The sequence below is a fragment of the Ovis aries genome, chromosome 7, assembly GCF_016772045.2.
Source record: "Ovis aries strain OAR_USU_Benz2616 breed Rambouillet chromosome 7, ARS-UI_Ramb_v3.0, whole genome shotgun sequence".
Taxonomy (NCBI): Eukaryota; Metazoa; Chordata; class Mammalia; order Artiodactyla; family Bovidae; genus Ovis; species Ovis aries.
In genome coordinates this window covers 99,099,871-99,120,780 of record NC_056060.1, presented here as the reverse complement: position 1 = coordinate 99,120,780, position 20,910 = coordinate 99,099,871, and the positions used below count along the sequence as shown (strand labels likewise).

General features: G+C 55.5%; 1 protein-coding gene across 10 annotated transcripts in view; it reads left to right on the top strand.

Annotated features, from left to right (window-relative positions):
* FOXN3 (forkhead box N3) overlaps positions 1–20,910 on the top strand; it is a 447,853-nt gene that overhangs the window by 186,847 nt on the left and 240,096 nt on the right. For 8 of the 10 annotated variants that reach the window (XM_042252852.1, XM_042252851.1, XM_042252846.1 and 5 more), the window contains one exon: positions 6,655–7,211. In XM_042252852.1, coding sequence (XP_042108786.1) covers positions 6,669–7,211 — 543 coding nt within the window. In that variant the 5' untranslated portion in view covers positions 6,655–6,668. Of the gene's footprint in view, positions 1–1,273; positions 1,463–2,397; positions 2,496–6,654; positions 7,212–20,910 lie in introns of those variants that run through there. The other 2 variants (XM_042252849.2, XM_027972115.3) reach the window with 2 other exon arrangements.

Genomic DNA, 20,910 nt, shown 5'->3' with positions numbered 1-20,910 from the left:
CAGCAAACATCTGGGTGCCCCCTTCAGACAGACGGGCCACCTGGCGCACACACCCCTCCCTCTGCAGGCACCACACCTTCTCACGCCTCTCACCAGCAACGGGAGAGATGCGGAAACACGTTGGAGAATGGAAGCAACGAGAAGCCACGAAAAGGAAAGAGGCGAGCTCGGGGAAGGCAGCTTCCCTCCCTGGCTCCGCCCGCCACTCAGGGCTGCTCCTGGCCCAGAGCTCGCTCGTCTCTAAGTTTTGGTTCTCGTCGGGTGGCTGGTTCAGACACGGCCCTTATGCAATAGCCACGTGCTCACGGCCCTTCCTTCTGAGCGCTGAGCAGGAAGGGAGGGCTCGGGCTGGGAACGCCTGCTGCCCCTGCTTCCCGCAGAGAGGTCTGTGCGAGTGCGGTGGGGACTGGGTGGCGGGGACGGGTGTGGAAGAGGGGCACCCAGGACAGCCATTTCTTCCTCTCCAAGCCAGCACGGGAGTCGGTGACGGACAGGGAGGCCTGGCGGGCTGCTGTCCATAGGGTTGCAGAGCGTCGGGCACGACTCAGTGACCGGACTGAGCTGGAGCCAGCCCGGGTCTGGACCAGGGTCTCTTGGTTCCTCCCCCGATTGACAGGCGGATGGAGGTTCGCGCACAAGACTGAGCTCCTGTCCTGTTTGTGCCACCACCTCTGACCTTTAGAATCGCCCGCTCAGGACTTGGGATACACCTAGTTCGCCCCTCTTGCCACATGCCTTTTGCTTAGTGACTTGGGGTAGACAGAGTGCTTGGTAATTAAAGAGGTGGGGCCGGGTGACCTCCCCTGCCCCGGGCCAGGGCTGAATCACCTCCCAGGTGGGTGGGATTTCCCTTCCAACGGCTAAGCAGTAAGGCCTGCTGGTGAGTGTCCTGCTGAAAACTTACCACCCACCATCTTGTAGCTGAGAAGGGGAATGACTCCTCACATGGGTTGGAGTTCCCTTAATCTTTGGAAATTAAAACGTTTCAGAAACCCGTGGGATTTTTCGCCCCCTTTGGCTAAGTTACAAGGTACTGCAAGGTGGAGGGCCTTCTCACTGGTTTTTCTGCAGTTTTCCAAGCGCTCAAAAGGGCCTGGCCTCTGGTTCAGGTAGCCGGGGAGAGGTGGCCACAGCGACTGGTGTTTCCTTCTGTAGAGGAATCTACTGACTTGGTTTCAGGGGGTGGGAGGGGGCGGTGGGAGCCGGGGTGCAGCCCTATTTTTATTTATGTCGCCACTAGGGTGACCTGTGGGACTCCCCTTTCTGTCCCTCCAAAGGCTGCCTGGTGCAGCTGCAGCAGGCGGGTGGCCCAGCTTCGGAGGCGCCTGAAGACTCGGAGTGGCGGCCCTGCGATTTGTCGGTGTGGCTCGAGCGCTCTAAGCGTGGAGGACCGGAGCCTTGTTTTCGCTGGAGGCTCAGAAGGCGGCCAGGGAGCTGGGCACAACGCGCCGGAGGCCCCAAGGTTTGGCCCTCAGGATGGGCCTCCGGCTCTGTAACCTGGAATGGCCACCCTCCCTCCCCGGGCAGCCGGACGCCGGCGGGCAGCCCCCAGGGGCAGCCCCCTGGGCGGGAGGCGGCAGTGCCTTTGTGCCCTTCCTCCCGGGGGCACGGGGCGGCCGCTGGAGGAGGGCCGGGGCGGCCCCGGGAGTCCCGCCAGGGCGCCGGAGTTGGGGAGCAGTGGAATCTCGTCTCCCCCTCGCAAGCCTCGCCCGCATCGTAATTCTTTTTATTTTTACTTTCGAGCCATGTAAGGCGCGCGGATGGGGTAGGAGCGTTCCGGCGACACGTTGCCAGAGGCGCAGCGCCCGGCCGCCCGCGTGGCCAGAGCGCAGGGAAGGGACAGGCCGCGCGCCCCGCCAGCCCCGCCGCCCACGGTCGCGGCTGCTCGGGGTCGCAGAGCCCGCCGCGCCCGCCGCCTCCAGCCCGCGGGCCCCGCGGGCAGCCCGTGCGCGCGGCCCGGGCTCCGTGCGCGCCGGGGCAGCGCCGAGGGCGTGGGGGCCCGGCCGGCCGTGCGCCCGGGGCGCGGGCAGGGGCCGCCCCGGCGGGCCCGCGCCCGGCGCCTCCGGCCGCTGGCGGCCCGGCCCACGTTTTCCGTCTCTCCCGCTCCCTCCGCCCCTGCGCGCGGCCCTCCCCTCCGCTCCCCCCGCCTCCCGCCTGGTCATGTGTCGCCTTTTTTTGTTTGCAGTGGAAACAATTTCTCGCCGCGGCGGAGGCGAGCGGGAGGCGGGACGGGGCGGGGAGAGCGGCGGGCCGGCGGGAGGACGCGCGGCGCGCCCGGCGGAGGCCGCAGGTCCCATGCCGCGCCGCGACCCCCGCGCCCCTGCCGCCCGCGCCCGCGGCCGCCCCCCGCCGCCCGCCGCCCCGCGCTCGCAGCGCCGCGCCCGCGCGCCCTCGGCCGGGCTCCCGAGCCATGCCCGCCGCGCGCCCGCCAAAGTTTGTGGGCTCCCGCTGAAGGGCCGCGGCGCCCCCGCGCCCCCGCGCCCCGCTCCGGCCAGGTGAGTGCGCGCCCGCGCGGGGTCGGTGGGCTCGGGGCGCGCGCGCGCGCTCCGCTCGGGGGACCGTCCCGGAGGCGGCCGCCCCGGGGGGCTGCGCAGTCCCCGGGGGCGAGGGCCGCGGGGTTGGGGGGGCCCGGCCCGGCGGGGGACACGGGAGCCCCGGAGCCGCGGGGAAGTTGCCCAGTGCGAAGAGGCTCCTGGCCCCGACGTGCGGGCTGTTTTCCCCGGTGCCCCGACTTCCCCAAAAAAGGGACGGACTTGGGGGTATCGGCGGGACCCCCGACCCGGGCCGGGGCTGGGGGTGCTGATCGAGGGGAGACCCCAGAAGAGAGACGGGCTCCTAACAAAGATCCCCCCCACCCCCACCCCCAGACTGTGCAAGCCTGGCACCGGCAGAGTCTCCCGAGGCCCGAGTCCTGGTCACCCCGGCCCCTCCCTGAAGCCCCCCTTGGGCCCCGGAGGAGCTGGGGGGCGGCAGGCTTCCCCCGATGTGTTTCTCGGGCCCGGGGCGGCCGATGAAAGGCTGGTGCCGTCTGACCGGCAGTGAAGGCATGCGGGCTCCGGAGGGCCGGGCCGGCGGGGCGAGGAGCGGTTTCCCCGTCGCCCGGCAACGCCGCTGATGGACGCGGGCCGCCGCCAATCGCCGCGCCCGCAGGTCCCCTGGAAATGTTTTTGACATGGACCGTCGGCGAGGGAGCAAAGCGCGTGTGCGCGTGCGCGGAGGGGGTACCGCCCCCCCCCCAACACCCCAAACTCGCCACTGCCCTGCTCGGTTTGGGGGGGGCGGGGGTGAATTCTCAACTTTTTAAAGTTCGCGTTGACCATCTGTTCGGAGCTGGGCCAGTCATGCCTTTGTCAGTTATTTGCAGCCCTCTGGCAGTGGGCAAGGAATGAGCTTTTCTGCTGCATTTTCTCCATGAAAAAAAGGAAAGAAAAAAAAAAGGATAACGAAACCCAGCAAGTCGCAAACAAGCAGGAAGGTGTGCTTCTGCGGAACGTAGCCAATAGCTAACCGAAAAGTTGTAAGGAGGTCAGTGGTGGACATTTGCGGATCCGGCGAGCAGCCTTACTGGCAGCCGATGGAAAATGTTTGCTGAACTGCAGACTCACATGATCTGGATTCTTCCCCGCTCCCCCCCCCCCCCCCCCGCTTCTAAAGAATAGTAGGAAAAAAAAGATTTGGCGAATTATGTCGTTAGAGATCATAATGGAGAACTCCTCAGTGTGGTTTCTGGGAAAGATAGCGGTCAGCAGCTCTTGATGCGGTCGCTGTGAAATGTGGATTTACGGTGGTGCACTTAACAGCTGGCCAGCATAGGGGCCACCGGACACACAGCCTGCGAGCGACCCAGGGGTGCTGAGCCCCTGAACCTTCTCCTCTGGGCAGCGCCGCTTTCCTGAGAAAACCGTATTGCTGGCAGTGTTTGTTTAAAACAAAAGAAAGCATGGAGAGTAGCATGTTAGTTCGTTTGGGAAGCTACTGACAAGCAAATCAAAAAGAAAGAGAAGCATGTTGTCATAGCAACAGTGCAATTAAATTACTTTACTGTCAGCCATGATATAATTTTCCTGTTTGGTAGCTCAGGAGACATAAAAGTTTTTTCCTGTGGAGCTAAAGTTGACTTCAGCGGCTGGGTCATTTTTTTTTTTTTTCCTCTTCTGTACTCGACTGTGTGGATATTCCTTGTTATCAGAAAATTAGGTCATTTGATGAGGGGAGTCCTGTGAAAACTTTGAGAGGACAAGCCTAGCCTTGATTTGTTTACAAAGACTGTAAAAGCAGTATCAAGCTGGTCTCTGTCTTACCTCCAAATTGAAAACACTAGATGATTCTTTAATAGGTATCCTGTACTACTCAGAGTAGCCTCCCTATTTGATGAAAAACATATTCCCTGTGGACGCACCCGAGGTATCTGAACTACCTGCTTCCATGGGACTTTGGTGCCTGTGAAAACTTTTTCTCTTCTAACAGTTGGACGTTTCAGGGCAGCTCCAGAGAGCCCCCCGGCCCCCGCCCAGGCCTTCTGTCTGCAGGCTGCCCGTCCACCTTGGCCTCCCCTCAGCCTGCGTCTCCCAGGGGTAGGGGGGTGTGGAGTGGGGGTGGCGCCACCAGCTCTCAGGCGCCTTTGGGTCTCCAGTGCCCCAGTGCCCCGCACATGCTTCCTAGAGCTCCCCCAGCTGAAGTGGCAGTTGTCTTAGGCGTGGTGTCAGTGAGCTTTCGGAGCCGCGGAATGGTCCCAGCTTTGCTTTCGCTGCGCTCATGTTTCTCTTTTCTTTTTTTCTGAGTAGCCTGCATGGTGTTACTCGGCGGGGAGGGCCGTGCTTAGTCTCTCAGCCATGGCTGACTCTTTGCGACCCCGTGGACTGTAGCCCACCAGGCTCCCCTGTCCATGGGGTTCTCCAGGCAGGAATCCTGGAGTGGGTTGCCATGCCCTCCTCCAGGGGATTGAACCCAGGTCTCCCGCATTGCAGGTGGATTCTTTAATGTCTGAGCCACCAGGGAAGCCCAGGGCTGGGGTGGACGATAAAACAGCCAGCCTTCTTACACCCAGCACGCTGTGGGAGGGTGGGAGACCTTTCCTCCTCTTCCTCTTCTTTCTGCCTCTCGGTCTGTCTCGCTCGAGGGATGCACGTGCTTTGTAGCTGCGGGGTCACCCTGTGTGTGGACCTGTCACCCCCATTGTCTTTCCTCCTCAGATATTTTCCCTCCTGTGCTAGGCTGTTGATAGAAATGGGGGAGGAGCAGAATAGAACCCTTAGCAGTTTTTGTTGGATTTGCCTTCTCTCTTGAAGCTCCTGGCTGCTCTCCTGACTTTTTGCACTGATTTTAATTTCAGCTGATGGCTCATCTTCACATTCCTCTTTATTTTCGTGGTGTCTGACAGCGCTCACTTTTTTGTTCAGAGTGTAGTGTCCCAACGAAATTAACTGTGCTTCCTCCTCCACTTTGAATCCACAGAATAATTTGGCATCACTCTTTGCTGCTGCTGCTGCTGCTGCTAAGTCGCTTCAGTCGTATCCGACTCTGTGCGACCCCATAGATGGCAGCCCACTAGGTTCCTCTGTCCCTGGGATTCTCCAGGCAAGAATACTGGAGTGGGTTGCCATCACTCTTTAGACTTGCCAAATGTTATTAAAGTTGTAGATTTAGGTCATGACTTGCGGGGGGAGGGGAATCAAATAGAACACTACTAAAGTGGTTTTCACCACAGCCAGTTTTAATTCCCAGGCAGTTGTGATGGTCTTCGCACGGAAACAACTGAACTCAACCTGAAACAGCAGGCCTTAAGCTTTCAGGTGTGTCTTTTTTTGTTTCCTTGAGAAAGGTAAATAGTAAGACCTGTCACCCAAAGTGACCTGGGTTGTGGCCACACTTATTTAGTGGTGTTTATTGTGAGGCTCGAAATAATCGTGTACATTTTCATGTAAAGCAGGTAAACAGAGGCTGGCAGGAAATAACTGATTTTCCTAGGGTCACGGTGAGAGGCTTCGTGGATCAGGAAGACGGCCTTGTGGGATCCCCCTCCCCCCCTTTTTAAAGTTACTGCAGCGCAGTTGATTTACAGTGTTGCGTTAGCTTCTGGTGTGCAGTGAAGAGATTTTACACGTGACATGTATTGGTTTTAACACTCCTTTCCGTTACGGTTTATCACGGGATATGGCATACTGTTCCCCTGTGCTGTTACACAGGCGGGCCTTGTTTATTTTTTTGGCCTTGCCGCACAGCTTAAGGGGATCTTAGTTCCTCGACCAGGGATGGAACCTGCAGCTTCTGCAGTGGGAGCGCTGAGCAGCTACCGCAGGACAGCCAGGGGGTCCCCAGGACTAACCCTGACCCTGACCCTGACTCCTGACCCTAACCGCTGGGTGTGGTGGCCTCCCAATCCCCACTCCCGTCCAGTTCTTCTCGCGAGGCAGGAGCCCCTGAAGGGCGCTGCGAACGTCCTGGGTCTTGCCCTTGCGGGCGGTCGGGTCCCCGTGCGTGGGCCCGGCGGCCCCAGTCGCCCACCGTGGCTCGGGCGGCTCCTGCTGCTCCTGGCGGGCCGGTGAGGGGGCATCTCTGAGGGGCAGGGAGCCCACTGAGCTGGCGGGGCGGGACGCTGCGGCTGCCTCTCTGCCGTCGGATCCCCACTCATCTTCTCTGTGTCCTGTGTTTCAGGAGCCTTCACGTAAATGGGTCCAGTCATGCCTCCCAGCAAGAAGCCGGAAAGCTCAGGAATTAGCGTCTCCAGCGGGCTGAGTCAGCGTTACCGGGGCAGCGGTTTCTCCAAGGCCCTGCAGGAAGACGATGACCTCGACTTCCCCCTGCCCGACACCCGGCTAGAGGAGGGGGCCATGGAGGATGAGGAGCTGACCAACCTGAACTGGCTGCACGAGAGCAAGAACCTGCTCAAGAGCTTCGGGGACTCGGTCCTGCGCAGCGTCAGCCCGGTCCAGGACCCCGACGACGACCCGCCGCCCTCACCCGCCCACTCCGACGTGCCCTACGACGCCAGGCAGAACCCCAACTGCAAGCCCCCCTACTCCTTCAGCTGCCTCATATTCATGGCCATCGAGGACTCGCCCACCAAGCGCCTGCCCGTCAAGGACATCTACAACTGGATCTTGGAACACTTTCCGTATTTTGCAAATGCACCTACTGGGTGGAAAAACTCAGTGAGACACAATTTGTCCTTGAATAAATGTTTTAAGAAAGTGGACAAAGAGAGGAGTCAGGTAAGCCTCGGGGGCTGGAGCTCAGGTTTTTCTTTTGGAAGTGAAACGTGTCTCCGTGAAGAGAAAATGTCCAGGAATGTGAATTTGTTGTATGGAAGTGGCCGTCGAGTAAACGGAGAGCGCTGTCTCATTGCATGCGTTCAGGCGTTTGTCAAGAACTTCCTTTTCCTGCGTTTGGTGTTTCTGAAGCTGGCTTGAGGGCTTCCCACTGGGGAGCAGGGTTACAAAACAGTGGTTTGCAGGCCTGATGGGTTCTTAGTATGGTCATCCTTCAATGTGGGGGGGTCCCTTTGGTTTTCAAGACCACAGAAAAGTCTGTATTCTGAGCGCAGCCATGAGCCATGAGGAGTGTAAATATATCTATGTAGGAAAATTGCCACCAAGGGCTAGAGAAATGTGGCATTTGTCTTCTTTCTGAACGTTAACTCGGAGAAAGGCCGCTGGCCTAGCATTCTGGAGTAAGTAGGCAGCGGTGGACGTTGTACAGATAACTTGAACATCTTTATATACTGCGGGAACAAAGACCCCAAGTGCCCAGGAGACTCTCTTGAAATTCTGGGCTCTGTAAAGTGTTTGGCAACTTTGAAATTCCCTCTCAGTGTGGAAAGTGGGCTGAGGGTAAGGTTCTCATTCAGGACTGGATAAACTTTTTGCTTTAAAGCCTTTAAAGCTCGACCCGTGTGGTTTGCTAAAGGAAGTTTTAATAATTTGCTTTATCTTTCTTGTATGGAATATGATGGGTAGAGTAGAAGGAGGGTGGAAAAATGTTAGAAAAATGGTGACCTAGCTTGAAGTCCTGAAAAGTAACACTCGAGCGTGCTAAGTCGCTTCAGTTGTGTCTGACTCACTGTGACCCCATGGACTGTAGCCACCAGGCTCCTCTGACCATGGGATTCTCCAGGCAAGAACCCTGGAGTGGGTTTCCAGGCCCTCCTCCAGGGGATCGTCCAGACCCAGGGATTGAACCTGCATCTCTCGGGTTGGCAGGCGAGTTCTTTACCACTAGCGCCACCTGGGAAGCCCGGAAAGTAACGTGGCCACGACTGAAATAACGGGAGAGAGCCGCTCTCTCCCGTTTCCCGTGCCCTGCTCCGGGCTCTGCGGTTTCCCCGTGGCGTGCTCCCGGCTCTGGCTTGTGCGTCAGCGCTGCGGCGGTGTGCAGCGGCGGCCCGCTGGCCTGTCTGTTTCTACTATTCACTTATTTGGCTGCACCAGGTCTCAGCTGCAGGGATCCTGAGCAGGACTTGAACCCAGGCCCGCGCCTGGGGAGCTCGGAGTCTCAGCCACCGGTGAAGTCCCTGCTTCCCGTTCTTTTTGAGGTTCAGGTCCAGGCTCAGGGCCACTCTTGTGTGGCCCAGCAGCTGTGCAGGCTTGGGCCTTTGATTCCTTCTGTCTCGGGGAACAGATCTGTGCTTCCAGTAGGATCTGGAGCCTGAGAAGACTCTACTTGCCCGAGTTTGCAGCTGGCTGGGCTGAAGTCCTGTTTATCCTTGCTGCCGCTGGGCGTGTTTGCCGGCAGATGCTGTTCACCCAGAGTTTGTGCTGAAGACGGGGTGGGGTGGGGTGCAGGGCCTGAGGAGGGCGTTGTCCAGGAGGAGGAAGTTGTGGACGCCAAGGAGCTTTGCTGCTGACTGGGGAGCAGGTGGCCCCTCGGTCAGCGTGCAGGAGTGAGCACTCCTGAGCGCTCCGGCCCTGCCTCCCCAGGTCTGAGTTTTCCTGTAACTGTGACCGTCGCGGGTACTGCTGTTGTCGCCAGGAGTCCGTCACGCTCTCCTCCCATCCTTATCCCAGAAGGGGCATCGGGAGACTGACCTCCGGACTCGACTCTGCAGAGTGTTTTCCCATCATTCCTTGAACTTAGAGAAAACTCGCTGTTTCCCTGTACAGAACTAAGCCCGTAACCTTAAAAGCTTCCATACAGGTGGGTCCTCTGGGAAGGGAAGGTCTGGGAGAGCAGTTCCACATCTCAGGTGGCGCTAGTGGTAAGGAACCCGCCTGCCAATGCAGGAGACGTAGGAGACTCGGGTGTGATCCCCGGGTGGGGAAGACCCCCTGGAGGAGGGCATGGCAACCCCCTCCAGTATTCTCCATGGAGAATCCCACGACAGAGGAGGCTGGCGGGCTACGGTCCTTGGGGTTGCAAAGAGTCGGACACGACTGAAGTGACTGAGCGCGCAGCACGGAGAAGCAGTTGCAGGGTTAGAAGGCGGAGAAGACAGCGGTGTCAGGCCCGCCAGGGTTGCACGTCCCTGCTGCCGCGACGACCGCGGCTTTTAGTTTGGTGTGAAACGATTCTGCGAGTTACCGCACGCCTGAGCCGGCGTGTTTCTTCTCACGCCGGGGCACATGAGAGAAATTTAGCAAACGCACACTCTGAAATGTTCAACAAACCCAGCTCCATTGTGAGTGGAGACGCTCAGGAGTTGTCATTCATCAGCCTGGGGCGTGACAAGTGGGTGTCCGACAGCTCCCCCTAGCACCCTACTCGCCACCCCCACGCTGCTCTGGGAGTCTGGTTCGCCCAGGATCTGTCGTGGCACACGCCATGCCTGTTGAAAGGGAATGGTTTTGGGGGCTTGGAGGCGGTTAATCCTGTGAAATGCAGAGTCCTGGCTCCCCGGCCGTTCGGACCTGTTCTGATGAGATGCCAGTTGGTTCTGTGACTGGGAGTTTGTTCCTGGAATTGCTGATGCTGCGAGAACAGAGTAGGGGTGCGAGCTCCCCGCGTCTCTGCACTTCCCTCTGGTTCCCCGGGGGCCAGCTGGAGGCTGCCTGGTGAGGGGCAGGCTCTTGGATACCCTTAGGCACCGGTCCCAGCCCATTCGCTTGGGGCACTCACCAGTGAGTTAGGGAAAGGCGTGTGCCCACGCTCTGCCCGGGGAAAGCCCCTCAGCCTTGCAGGTAAGCTTGTTTTTCCTGGGGGATTTTCCTTGACTGTAGCTCCAGCGCTGAAGTTCCACTGCAGCTCAGGGGTTAAGCGCGTGCCTGAATGCTGGTGAGCGGGCTGGCGGTGGTGGAAGCCTTGCGTTTGTATGCACGGGGTTAGCCACGCCACTTCTGCTGTCTTGTTTAAAGTGCAGGATCACACTTAGGCTGAGATGCACGAGCGTGAGCCTGCAGAATCCGGTGTGATCCTTGTCTCTGGGGGCTGGGGACTCGTGCCCTGCGGCGCAGCTACTTGACTGGGGCTGGAGAGGGGACACCCTGAACCACACCGGCTCACTTGGGCTCTTACACACCCACCGCTTCTCCTGATTCAGCAGAAGAGACTGAGTCAGCAGGTTTAAGGTGGGCTGGGGAAATCCGAAATTCTTCATGCGCTTCATATTTCTGATTTCAGCCAGCTTTGGGAATCCTTGAATCAGATGCCTTTTCAGGTTCTTTCCATGCAGAGATTGCATCAAGAACATATTCTCATGAATGAGTAAGTTAGGTGTGAACAGTTTTCTTTTTTCCTGTTTTATTTCTAATGGGACTTTGAAAGATGAGGTTTTTTTTTATTTTTACCCCTCCCCAATCATGGAAAATTTCAGACATGTTCAGTACAGGCAGGAGTGTAGTGACTCTAACCACCACTGCCGTTGGCCACACCAGATTCAGTAGTTAACAGGGCCATGTTCAGTACAGGCAGGAGCGCAGTGACTCTAACCATCACTGCCGTTGGCCACACCGGACTGAGTAGGTAACAGGGCTAGCCTCCCTTCATTCACGTTTGCTTTTCTGTTCTTGAGTAATTTGAAGCGAATCCCCTCCGTCGTGTTGCTTTACCCGACACGCTTCCGTGTGTGTAGGAGCCATTTCTGGAGCCGCAGCGCCAGCGCCACCTCTAGCAGAATGGACACTCCTTTGGTCTCACCAGATGCCAGGTCTGTTGTTCAGATATTCTTGACGGTTTACAAAATGTTTGTTTGAATCAGGATCCAGGCGTCGTTTAAGCGCTGCACTGGGCTCTGGGGCTTCAACCTGTTTTCATCCGCGGCAGACGCCTGGCCCCTTCCTTGTCAAATTGACCTCTCTGCATAGTACATCTGCTTCGTTGGGGTTTCATTAAGCTTGTTCCTCTGTCCTGTTGTGCGGATGCTCTGTGAAATGGAAGTGCGTGCTGAAAGGCTAGGTCCCGTTCTCGCTTGTCTGGCCCCTGGGGAGTGCTTTATAGCTGCGTCTCATGCCTTCTCCTGTCAGGAGGGCTGCTTGAGCCAGGCCTGGGGGCGCTGAGCTTGAACTGTGGGTTCACGTAGGGTTGGCTGCTCTTCCCTCTGCAGAGTCCCCTTCAGCCTTTCATCTCGCAGTCTTATCTGTGGGTAACCTTTGCCCAGATCAGTCAGGATAGAGGTCCAGAGTCTGGGATTCCGTTTTGAATTTCCTAACTACAGATCTCAGTTGGAACCATAAGACTGGTGTGTACCAACCTCTCTGAGTATTTGTAAGTGAGACATAGAGCACAGTTTTTTATTTTTTATAAACTGGATTATAGTGGCTCAGGTGTGCGTGTTGCTATTTCTGTGCTTTTTCTTGACTTTCCAGTTTAACAAAACATACTGTTGTCATAAGAGGGTTGATAAGGGAAACAGTGTACAGAAGTATATTTATTATATTCAGAGCTTTAGGTACAGTTTTAGCTTATAGATATAAGCAGCTTGTCTTGGTTGAAAGAGGCCTGGATTGGAAGCCAAGATACCTGGTTTGAGTTTTGATGCTGGAAGTACATGGCTGCTTGGACCTCAGTTTCCTCAGCTATAGAAGCAGAAGTTTATTGTTACTTGGGGCTTCTTAACCTGGGGTCTTTGAATGTCAGAGGCTTTGCAGACAACCTGGAGTTGCTGATAACATGTCATGTGACTGTGCATTTTCCTAGGAGATTTCAAGATTTTGTTCGATCACTTGTGTGGTTCTTAGTGGGACTCCTGACCCTGGAAAGGGGAAGAACCACGCGTGTTTTGTAATAACAGTAATGGACATCAGTTCAGTTCAGTCAGTCAGTCAGTCGTGTCTGACTCATTTCGACCCCATGAATCGCAGCATGCCAGGCCTCCCTGTCCATCACCAGCTCCCAGAATTCACTCAAACTCACATCCATCCAGTTGGTGATGCCATCCAACCATCTCATCCTCGGTCGCTCCCTTTTCAGAGAACACTTTATTTGTGCTTTCCCAATATCTTATTTCTTCCTCACTACAACCCTATGAGGTAGGCCCTAATTTCATTCTTAAAATAGATGATGATCAAGCTCAGAGTGGCTAAGGGACTTGCTAGAGGTCACACAGCTAGCATGCAGCGGGACAGGAACTCACCCTAATTCCCTCCAGTTCTGAAGGACATGTGCTGCCCTTAACCCCAGTGTTTGACCATGCTTCCTCAGTACAGAGGCTGATCGTTGATCTCGGGGCACTTCCTAAAAGTATGCTATGAACATCAGTTATAGAGGAATGAAAATAACTCAGATACACTCGGAATTTACTCTGGGGTACAGGGTAGAGGAAGATAAATATAGAGAATGTTTTTGTGCTTTGAAACGGGGCCAACCTTTAAGCAGCTGGAAAGGAGTCGAGTTTGCACAAAGCGTGCGGTGCGCAGCCCCCCCAGACCCCCTGCCTCCCAGGCCCCCTCCACAGAGGTCTGGCCTAAGTCCAAAGCCCCTTATCCCTGCGTTTATGCAAATTCTCCCTCCAGTTCCCAGCTCCCTTGATGTTCGCTTTTCCATCTTGGTGGATGAAATTTCTTTTTCAGAAGCAATTTTGAAAAGGTAGCCCCTCTGACGTGGCAGCGAGCCCCTCGTATAGCAGTACCCCTGTATCACGGTTGCTCTTACTCCCTCCCCCCGGGGGTGCAGCCGCAGAATCGAGAGCATTTCCTTTTCCCATGACAGTTCCACCACACCTGTGATGGTCATTTTAGGAAGAAGAAAGGCCCTAACTATTACTGCTATTATTTTGTCAGTGGGGAGGTTGGTGGTAAATGATGCTTTCTGATAAACTCTGCAGTTTGGCCTTGTTGAGTCAGTTACTAAAAATCCGGGTAGTGTTGCGTGGTGGGACGTGTAAATATCAGATGGGGTGTGAAAGATTATTCTGTGGTCGTCGGGGCAGGTGACAGTCCTGTTTATCCCTGAGCTGGGGCCGCCCTGCGTAGAGCAGAGACACGGGCTCTTCTCACCAGTGCCCACTGCCCGGCAGGCTGTTTTCCATCATCCGTGCTGTAGGCTGTGTTGCCTTGGAAGGTTGAGACGTTACCAGGGTCTCTGGGGGGCCTGAAATAAACATCCTCCCATGTCACAGTCCCTGGAACAGAAATCACTTCATACCAGCAGCCTCAGGGAGGTCAAGAAATCTGTGTGCTGCCTCCGGCCCCGCTGCGCTCAGTCCTGCCCATCTGGTCCTCCCAGACCCTGCTGCTCCCCCCGATCCTTCCAGGCAGAGGTGCCTTGGCTGGGGGGCGTTTCTGCTGTCTTCCTCTTGCCAGCTCTTCACTCCTCATTCGTGCGTTCAGCGGACTTTGAAAGCACCCGCTGCGTTCAGAGCCAGCGGTGCTTCCTGTGCGGAGTGCTCCCGGGGCGCAGGGCTGCGCGAGGGCGGCGCCGCGGCCCACCTGCGCGGCTCCCTGCGCGCTCGCGCAGCTCCCTGGCAGAAGCCATCCTCCCGGGGCGTGCTCCGCCTTCCCTTGGTCCCTGTCCTGTTCCTCACATCAGTGCTCCCTGGCCTGTGCGTTCCAAGAGGACCCTGCTTCTCAGGTGCGCACAGTTTCCCCTGCTACCGACCTTCATGTGGGTCTATACAGGTGTTCTGGAAAGCTTGGTTCTCCTGGATCTGAGGACCCCATTAATGTATCTGTCCAGTATTGCAGTGCAGGAGACCCTGGTTGGATCCCTGGGTCGGGAAGATCCGCTGGAGTAGGGATAGGCTACCCACTGCGGTATTCTGGCCTGGAGAATTCCGTGGACTGTATAGTCCATGGGGTGGCAAAGAGTCGGACAGGGCTGAGGGACGTTCACTTTCAGTATTGTTTTGCATTCTATTAGGCAGGGCTTGGTGGTACCCAGCTATGAGTGTGAGATGCTTCTTCACTGATGGACTACGTGGATATGCAACCAGCGAGAGACTGTTCTCGGAACCTCCCCTGTTGAGCTGCAGAGGCTCCAGGAGTCCCTCTGAAACCACGTTAGCTGCGGGATAATTCTCTGCGCTAAACAGTATAGGAGTCTGGCTCACCACTCTCCTCTTTGGAAGTCGTGTGGTTTGCTTTGAGTGACGGGTTGTTGGGATTAATTCATTCCCCCTCACAGAGCCACTGAACGTCTTAACGCTCTTACGCTTTACCAATACGGTGACAGGTTTTACACTTTTTAGAAAATCCCCCCTTCTTCTCAGTGGAAAAATCCCCCCTCTTCTCTTTTGTGGTTGAAACAGATGATGATGAATATATATATACACACACACATACACATTTAAAGGCTGATACAGTGTTCATCTGGATGGTGCTGTGATTACAGGCTGATCTCGTTTGTGGAGTTCAGGTGCGCGGCCCCCTTAGAGTGTAAGTCTTGTTCTCCACCGCGGTCGCGGGTAACTTGCTTGTTGCTCCTCTCAGTGAGTATGTGCAGCCGCCCTGTAAGGATGCTTCCTTCTTCCTCATCGTCCTGCCGTCCTGCCGTCCTCCCTCCCTTCCTCCGTTTCCTTCCTTCCCTCCCTCCGCTGTTCCTAGCTGCGGCGCGCTGGCTGGCTTGCTCCAGTTGTGATGAGTGGCCTTGGGCTCCATGGCTCCGTGCATGTGGGATCCTAGTTCCCCAGCCAGGAATCAACCCACGTCCTCTTCTTTGGAAAGTAGATTCTTAACCACTAGGCCAGGGAGGTTCCCAGCCGAGTAAGGATTCTCCCCTGGCCACATTCGCTTCAACACTTGCTTAAAGGGGCTTCCCTGGTGGCTCAGACAGTAAAGGACCTGCCTGCACTGCAGGAAACCCAGGTGCAGTCCCCGGGCTGGGAACATCCCCTGGAGAAGGGGATGGCAACCCACTGCAGTATTCTTGCCTGGAGAATGGGAATCTCTGTGGACAGAGGAAACTCGTGGGCTGCAGCCCATGGGGTCACACAGAGTTAGACACAACTGAGTGATTAATGCTTTCTCTTTCTGGCTTCACAGTGTTCAGACAGTTGAAACTCACTCTTGTCGCTCCTATAGAATGCCTCTGCCTTCGTAGGGCAACAGTGTTTCACTGCCTGTAATTTCAGGGACTCTGAGCACTTTTTACTTATTGGTTTATTCAGTAGCATTATTTGGTAATTTCAAAGGTTAAAATAAAAGCTGAGATTTGGTTCTTGCCTTTTAGAAGTTTACATTCCAGTGAAATAGGATACATTATACAAATACAGATTTACAAATGTGTAAACTGTTGCAGGTGTGAGAAGAGTGCCAGCTTGGTGAGTGAGGTCAGTCAGGGAGACTTCGCTTCCCCAGAGAGGGGCACTTGTTGCTGAGATAAATAGTAATGGGCAGGTTTTGAATAGTCCTTCTGCAGGGCGGGACACTTGAATAAATAGTTAACAAAGCATGAATGGACATGAGACCTCCAAGGATGGATTAGTTAGGTCGAGGTTTGGCTGTTTCTATTAAAAGATGCTTGCTCCTTGGAAGAAAAGCTATGACCAACCTAGACAGCGTATTAAAAAGCATAGACATAACTTTGCCAACAAAGGTCTGTCTAGTCAAAGCTATGGTTTTTCCAGTGGTCATGTATGGATGTGAGAGTTGGACTGTGAAGAAAGCTGAGAAGAATTGATGCTTTTGAACTGTGGTGTTGGAGAAGATCCTTGAGAGTCCCTTGGACTGCAAGGAGATCCAACCAGTCCATCCTAAAGGAAATCAGTCCTGGGTGTTCATTGGAAGGACTGATGCTGAAGCTGAAGCTCCATTATTTTGGCCACCTGATGCAGAGAGCTGACTCATTGGAAAAGACCCTGATGCTGGGAAAGATTGAGGGCAGGAGGAGAAGGGGACGACGGAGGATGAGATGGTTGGATGGCATCACCAACTCCATGGACATGAGTTTGAGCAAGCTCTGGGAGTTGGTGATGGACAGGGAGGCCTGGTGTGCTGCAGTCCATGGGGTCACAAAGAGTCGGACACGACTGAGCGACTGAACTGATAATAAACAGGAACTCCAAAAAATGGTGAACTGAACAAGCTAGAAGGGCACTGCTTTGCCACATAGAGCAGGTCTTGAGGAAGTGGACAGAAGCCCACCTCCCGACTGCCTTTCCCCTCTGCTGTTCTCAGTGCACCGCTCGCCTCTGTTCCCACAGGCTGCTCCTGATCTAAATGGCATCTGCTGGTTTGTTCTCATTTCAGGAAGCAGAAAAGGGTATGCAGGGAGAGACAAAAGGGAGTCCCGTTGAGTTACCAGTTTTAAGGAGCTTTTCAGAAACAGTCCAGCCCGACACTGCTTTCATCTTGTTGGCTAGCTCCTGGCCACATGACTCCTGTTGGCAGCAAAGACGGCTGGGAAACGTAGTCTTTTAGCTGAGGCCATTGATATCTCAAGTGAAATGCTGATTCTGTTACTAAGCAAGCATGAGGCTTTCTGCCACAGAGGTCCGGACGGTCTCGGGGATGAATGTTGCTGGGCCTAAAGGATATGTTGGAACAGGGTCAGAGAAGAGGAGAGGAATGGGGATCAGAAAGGTCATGTAAATAAGTGTGAAGAATTGCTGGAGGGGGAGCATGCTACAGGGAAAACTGTGAATTGTTCCAGTAATGTAAGTAGAGCGGAGATGATGACCCGTTTTTCAGACATTCCGTTCATCAAGGTTTTGCTTCCAGATATTCTAGTTATATTGCGCTTACTATCTTCAGAAGCAACAGCTTGATCGAGGTGAAGATGCAGTCATGTGCCCGGTGTGATAAGGAGAAAAGCAGGGGAGATACATGGCTGAAGGTAGGGAGGGGGGTAAAGTAGCTCTTTTGATGATAGCTGGATGGTTTGCTATGCGAGGTTACCGACAGTTTCACAAAGAGAATGGAGCCTTTGATGTGTGTGTGTGCGCGCGTGCGCGTGCGTGTGTGTGCGCGCGCGCGTGTGTGTTGTGGCGCTGTTTGAGTACTTTTGCTTGTGAACTTAGCAGGAGACCACTAAACACGGGCAGAGTGACCGCTGCTTCTCGGGGAAGAGGCTCTCCAACTCCCCTTCCTCCTTCCCTCGCGTCCCCGTGGGCTGTGTCGGGCGCGCTCCGGGGCCGGTGAGTTAGAGGCGAGTGTTGCCTTCCCTGGGGCTCTGCGCAGGGTCTCACACAAAGTGGCGACTGTCACCCTCAGGGGACGGGGCCCATAAACGACTGCACTGGTGTCAGGAAACAGCTAGCGGAGCGCTCAGACACTCGTGCTTCGCGTTTAGAAGAGAGGATGAAGTCACGTGAGCGCTGAGTCCAGCCGTGGTTGTCGTGGAAGGAGAACAGAAACACAGCCAGGCTCCTGGCATTAGCGGGCAGGCAGTGTGGCTCAGGGCTGGGGCACAGTCTCGCTCACGACGCCCGGAGTGCCCCTAGAATGTTGTGTTCCTTCTAGAATCTTCCGCAGGCGCAGCCATGCAAAGCGAGAAGCTGCATTCCCAGCCACACTTCTGAGACGCTACAGAAGCCTTACTCTGCAAAGTGACAGTTAGACTCTGCGCTTACAAACAGGGCTTTCCTGGTGGCTCAGTGGTAAAGAATCCGCCTGCCAGTGTAGGAGGTGCAAATTCGATCCTTGGGTCAGGAAGATCCCCCCGGAGAAGGAAATGGCAACCCACTCCCGTATTCTTGCTGGGGAATTCCTTGGACAGAGGAGCCTGGCGGGCTGCGGGCTCCTCTGTCCATGGGGTCGCAGAAGAGTCGAACACGGCTTAGTGACTAAACGGCAACGGCAACTCAGAAAGAGAAGTAGCGTCGGTCATCTCAGAAGTATTTTCAGCAGAGTTCAGCCATGCGGTACGTGTTTGCGATGTGCAGGCGCCGTTCTGGGTGCCGGGGATACGTCGATGACCTGTGATGCGTTGTCCCTCGTATTTCCCTGGATCGCCCACGTCGTGGGGGCAGAGAGGGTGACAGGGCGGGCTGCATTTAACAGTAGAGCCCTGCGTGGACACACGTAGGTAGCGATGATGCCTGCAGTGACGACAAGAGATTGGCCTCGAGGGGCTGGGGAGGCGAGCAGGAGGCTTCCCGCGGGAGCTGACGGGGCCGGCCTCGGGTGGCAGGAGAGATGCAGGAAAGAGGGCACATGCAGAGGCCCTGGCAGCGGCTTGAAGTGCTCAGGGCCTGAAGGGAGGCCTGTAGGGGTGTGTCAGGGAGCGGGGATCAAGTGTTTAAGGGACAGGGCAGGGAGCATCTGCTCGGGGCTTGTTCTCTGGTGCAGGTTAGAGGTGATGGAAATGATGCTGCCTTGGACCAGCCGTGGGCTGTGCCGATGAAGGCCTGTGTGCAAATGTGGTTTGGGAAATGGGCGGCGTGGCTGGAGCCAGAAGTACTGTTTTGACCATGTTGAATTTGAGATGGCTTTTGAACACCTAGGTGGAGCTCTCAAGTCAGAAGTTTGATAACGTGAGTTTCAAGCTTGCTGGAGAAGTCGGAGTCGAGGTATAAATCTGGGACGCGTTAGCGCTTATTTGGTGAAAACTAAAGAGGATTTCTGGATTACCTCTCCTTTAGAGAGGAGCTGAAATCAAGCCTCTATTTTAGTTCTATTGGAAATTTTATTTCCATTACTGTTTGACTAGAGAATTCATTTGGGGGTGTAGTCAGCCTGGTGAATAAAAACCCAAGAGGTTTATATTTAGAGGGAGAAGTTCAGAATTATTTAAAAAACAGCTTAACTGTCGTTACGGTAGTTACTGCCTGCAGCTTCACAGGCAGCAGAGGATATAACTTCCAAATGAGCTTGGGGCCAGGGACATCTCTGATTTGCTGAGAGAAACGCACTCTGGCGACCATTCCTTTTTAGCCCCCTGACCAGCTGGCTCAGTGGTAAAGAATCTGCCTACCAGTGCGGGAGATAAGGAGACCCGGGCTCCACCCCTGGGTCGGGAAGATCCCCTGGCGGAGGAAATGGCAGCCCACTCCAGTATTCGTGCCTGGAGAACCCTATGGACAGAGGGGCCTGGAGTGGAGAGAGGGGCTGGGGTACCGCCAGGCTCCTTTGTCCATGGGGTCGGAAGAGTCAGACACGTCTTAGCCACTAACCCACCACCCCTACACCTAAACCGTGACTTCTGCGGGTTCCCTGCCATCTGGTCCCAGGCTCGTGTCTCCAAGCAGCGAGATTTGTGGTCGATCTGGAAAGTCAGCAGCTGCTTCCGTGACAGAGTTGGTTGTGTGGAGGCTCCGCTGCTTTCAGGGGATGGACAGGCTGACTAGACTGGCCTCCATGCGTGGCAGGGAGCCCTGTAACATCGGGCTGCCCGTGCAGGCCCCGCCGGTGTAAAATCAGCCTTGCTTTAGAAGAGATCACTGCCCTTCCGGCTTGCAGAAGGAAGGGCTCACCAAGGTAATAAATCAGACAGAAGTAGCTGCTGTCAGTCGAAATAGATTGTAAGAGAGATCTCCTGCTGGTGGAATTTATTTAGCTTCACTTAAAGGAGAATGTGCTCATCAGGGTACATTTGGTTGCAAGGAAAAGAAAGTCACCCAAGTTGCCTTAAGAAAAGGATGCTCGGCCCAAGGCCTCAGCAGCGGTTCCCTGAATTGGTGGTGACGGGCGGTAAAGCGCGTCTGGGGGCCATGGCGATTCGCGCTGCTCCCTCCGTGACTCCCTCCGTGCCCGTGGGGCTGCTCATCCGCGCCGTTGCGGTCTCCTCCTGAGCCTGGCTTCCTCCGTGTGGCCCTTGACTCCGCGTCTTCACACCCCCGGCTCGCCGAGGCAGCGCCGGGGTGCTTGGCGCCAGCCCTTGTGATGGAGGGCCCCAGTGCCCCGCGGAGTCGGCTCCACCGCCCCCGCGCAGCGTCTGTCCTTATTTTAGACGCACAGGCCCGCGCTCCCTGCATCAGACGTCCGCCCTGGTCCCAGCAGGGGCAGCGTCCCCCCTGGGGTCAAGACAGCAGTTGGGGCCATCCCTTAATCTGGAATGAGGCGTGGGCTTGGACTGGGGCTTCAAATGTGCCTGCAACAAAAAAGTTATTTGGAAAGACTCTGGTCTTTGGAAACAATTTTTTTAGAGTTTTTTTTTTTTTTAATGTAAACCATTTTCAGAGTCTTCCTTGAATTTGTTACAAAATTGCTTCTGTTTTTTATGTTTTGGCTTTTTTGGCTGCAAGGTGTGTGGGACCCTCTACCTCCCCAACCTGGGATCCGATGCAGACTCCCTGTATTGGAAGGCAGGGTCTTAACCACGGGACCGCCAGGAAAGTCCCGGAGGAAAACAGTGAGTAACTCTGGAGTCTTCTCTGAGTCCTGCTTCCTGTGTGTCCTCTCAGCCTCCTTCTCCCAGATAACAGATTTTCACACCAAGGAACTCGGGGGCCGTCTCGAGCCTCCCTTTGTTCCGGTCTCTGGTGATGAGTTCATCTTTCTCGCGTTTTGTTCCCATAGATTTGGGGCTGTGATTCTCAAACTAGCAGTTTTCCTTGGTGGCTACTTCCTGCTGCCATCTGCCCTCAGATTGCTTGTGATCACAGGCTTGAGTGGTTACCAGAGGTGATGACCTCTAGCCTCCGGTTGCAGACAGGAGTGAATGTCC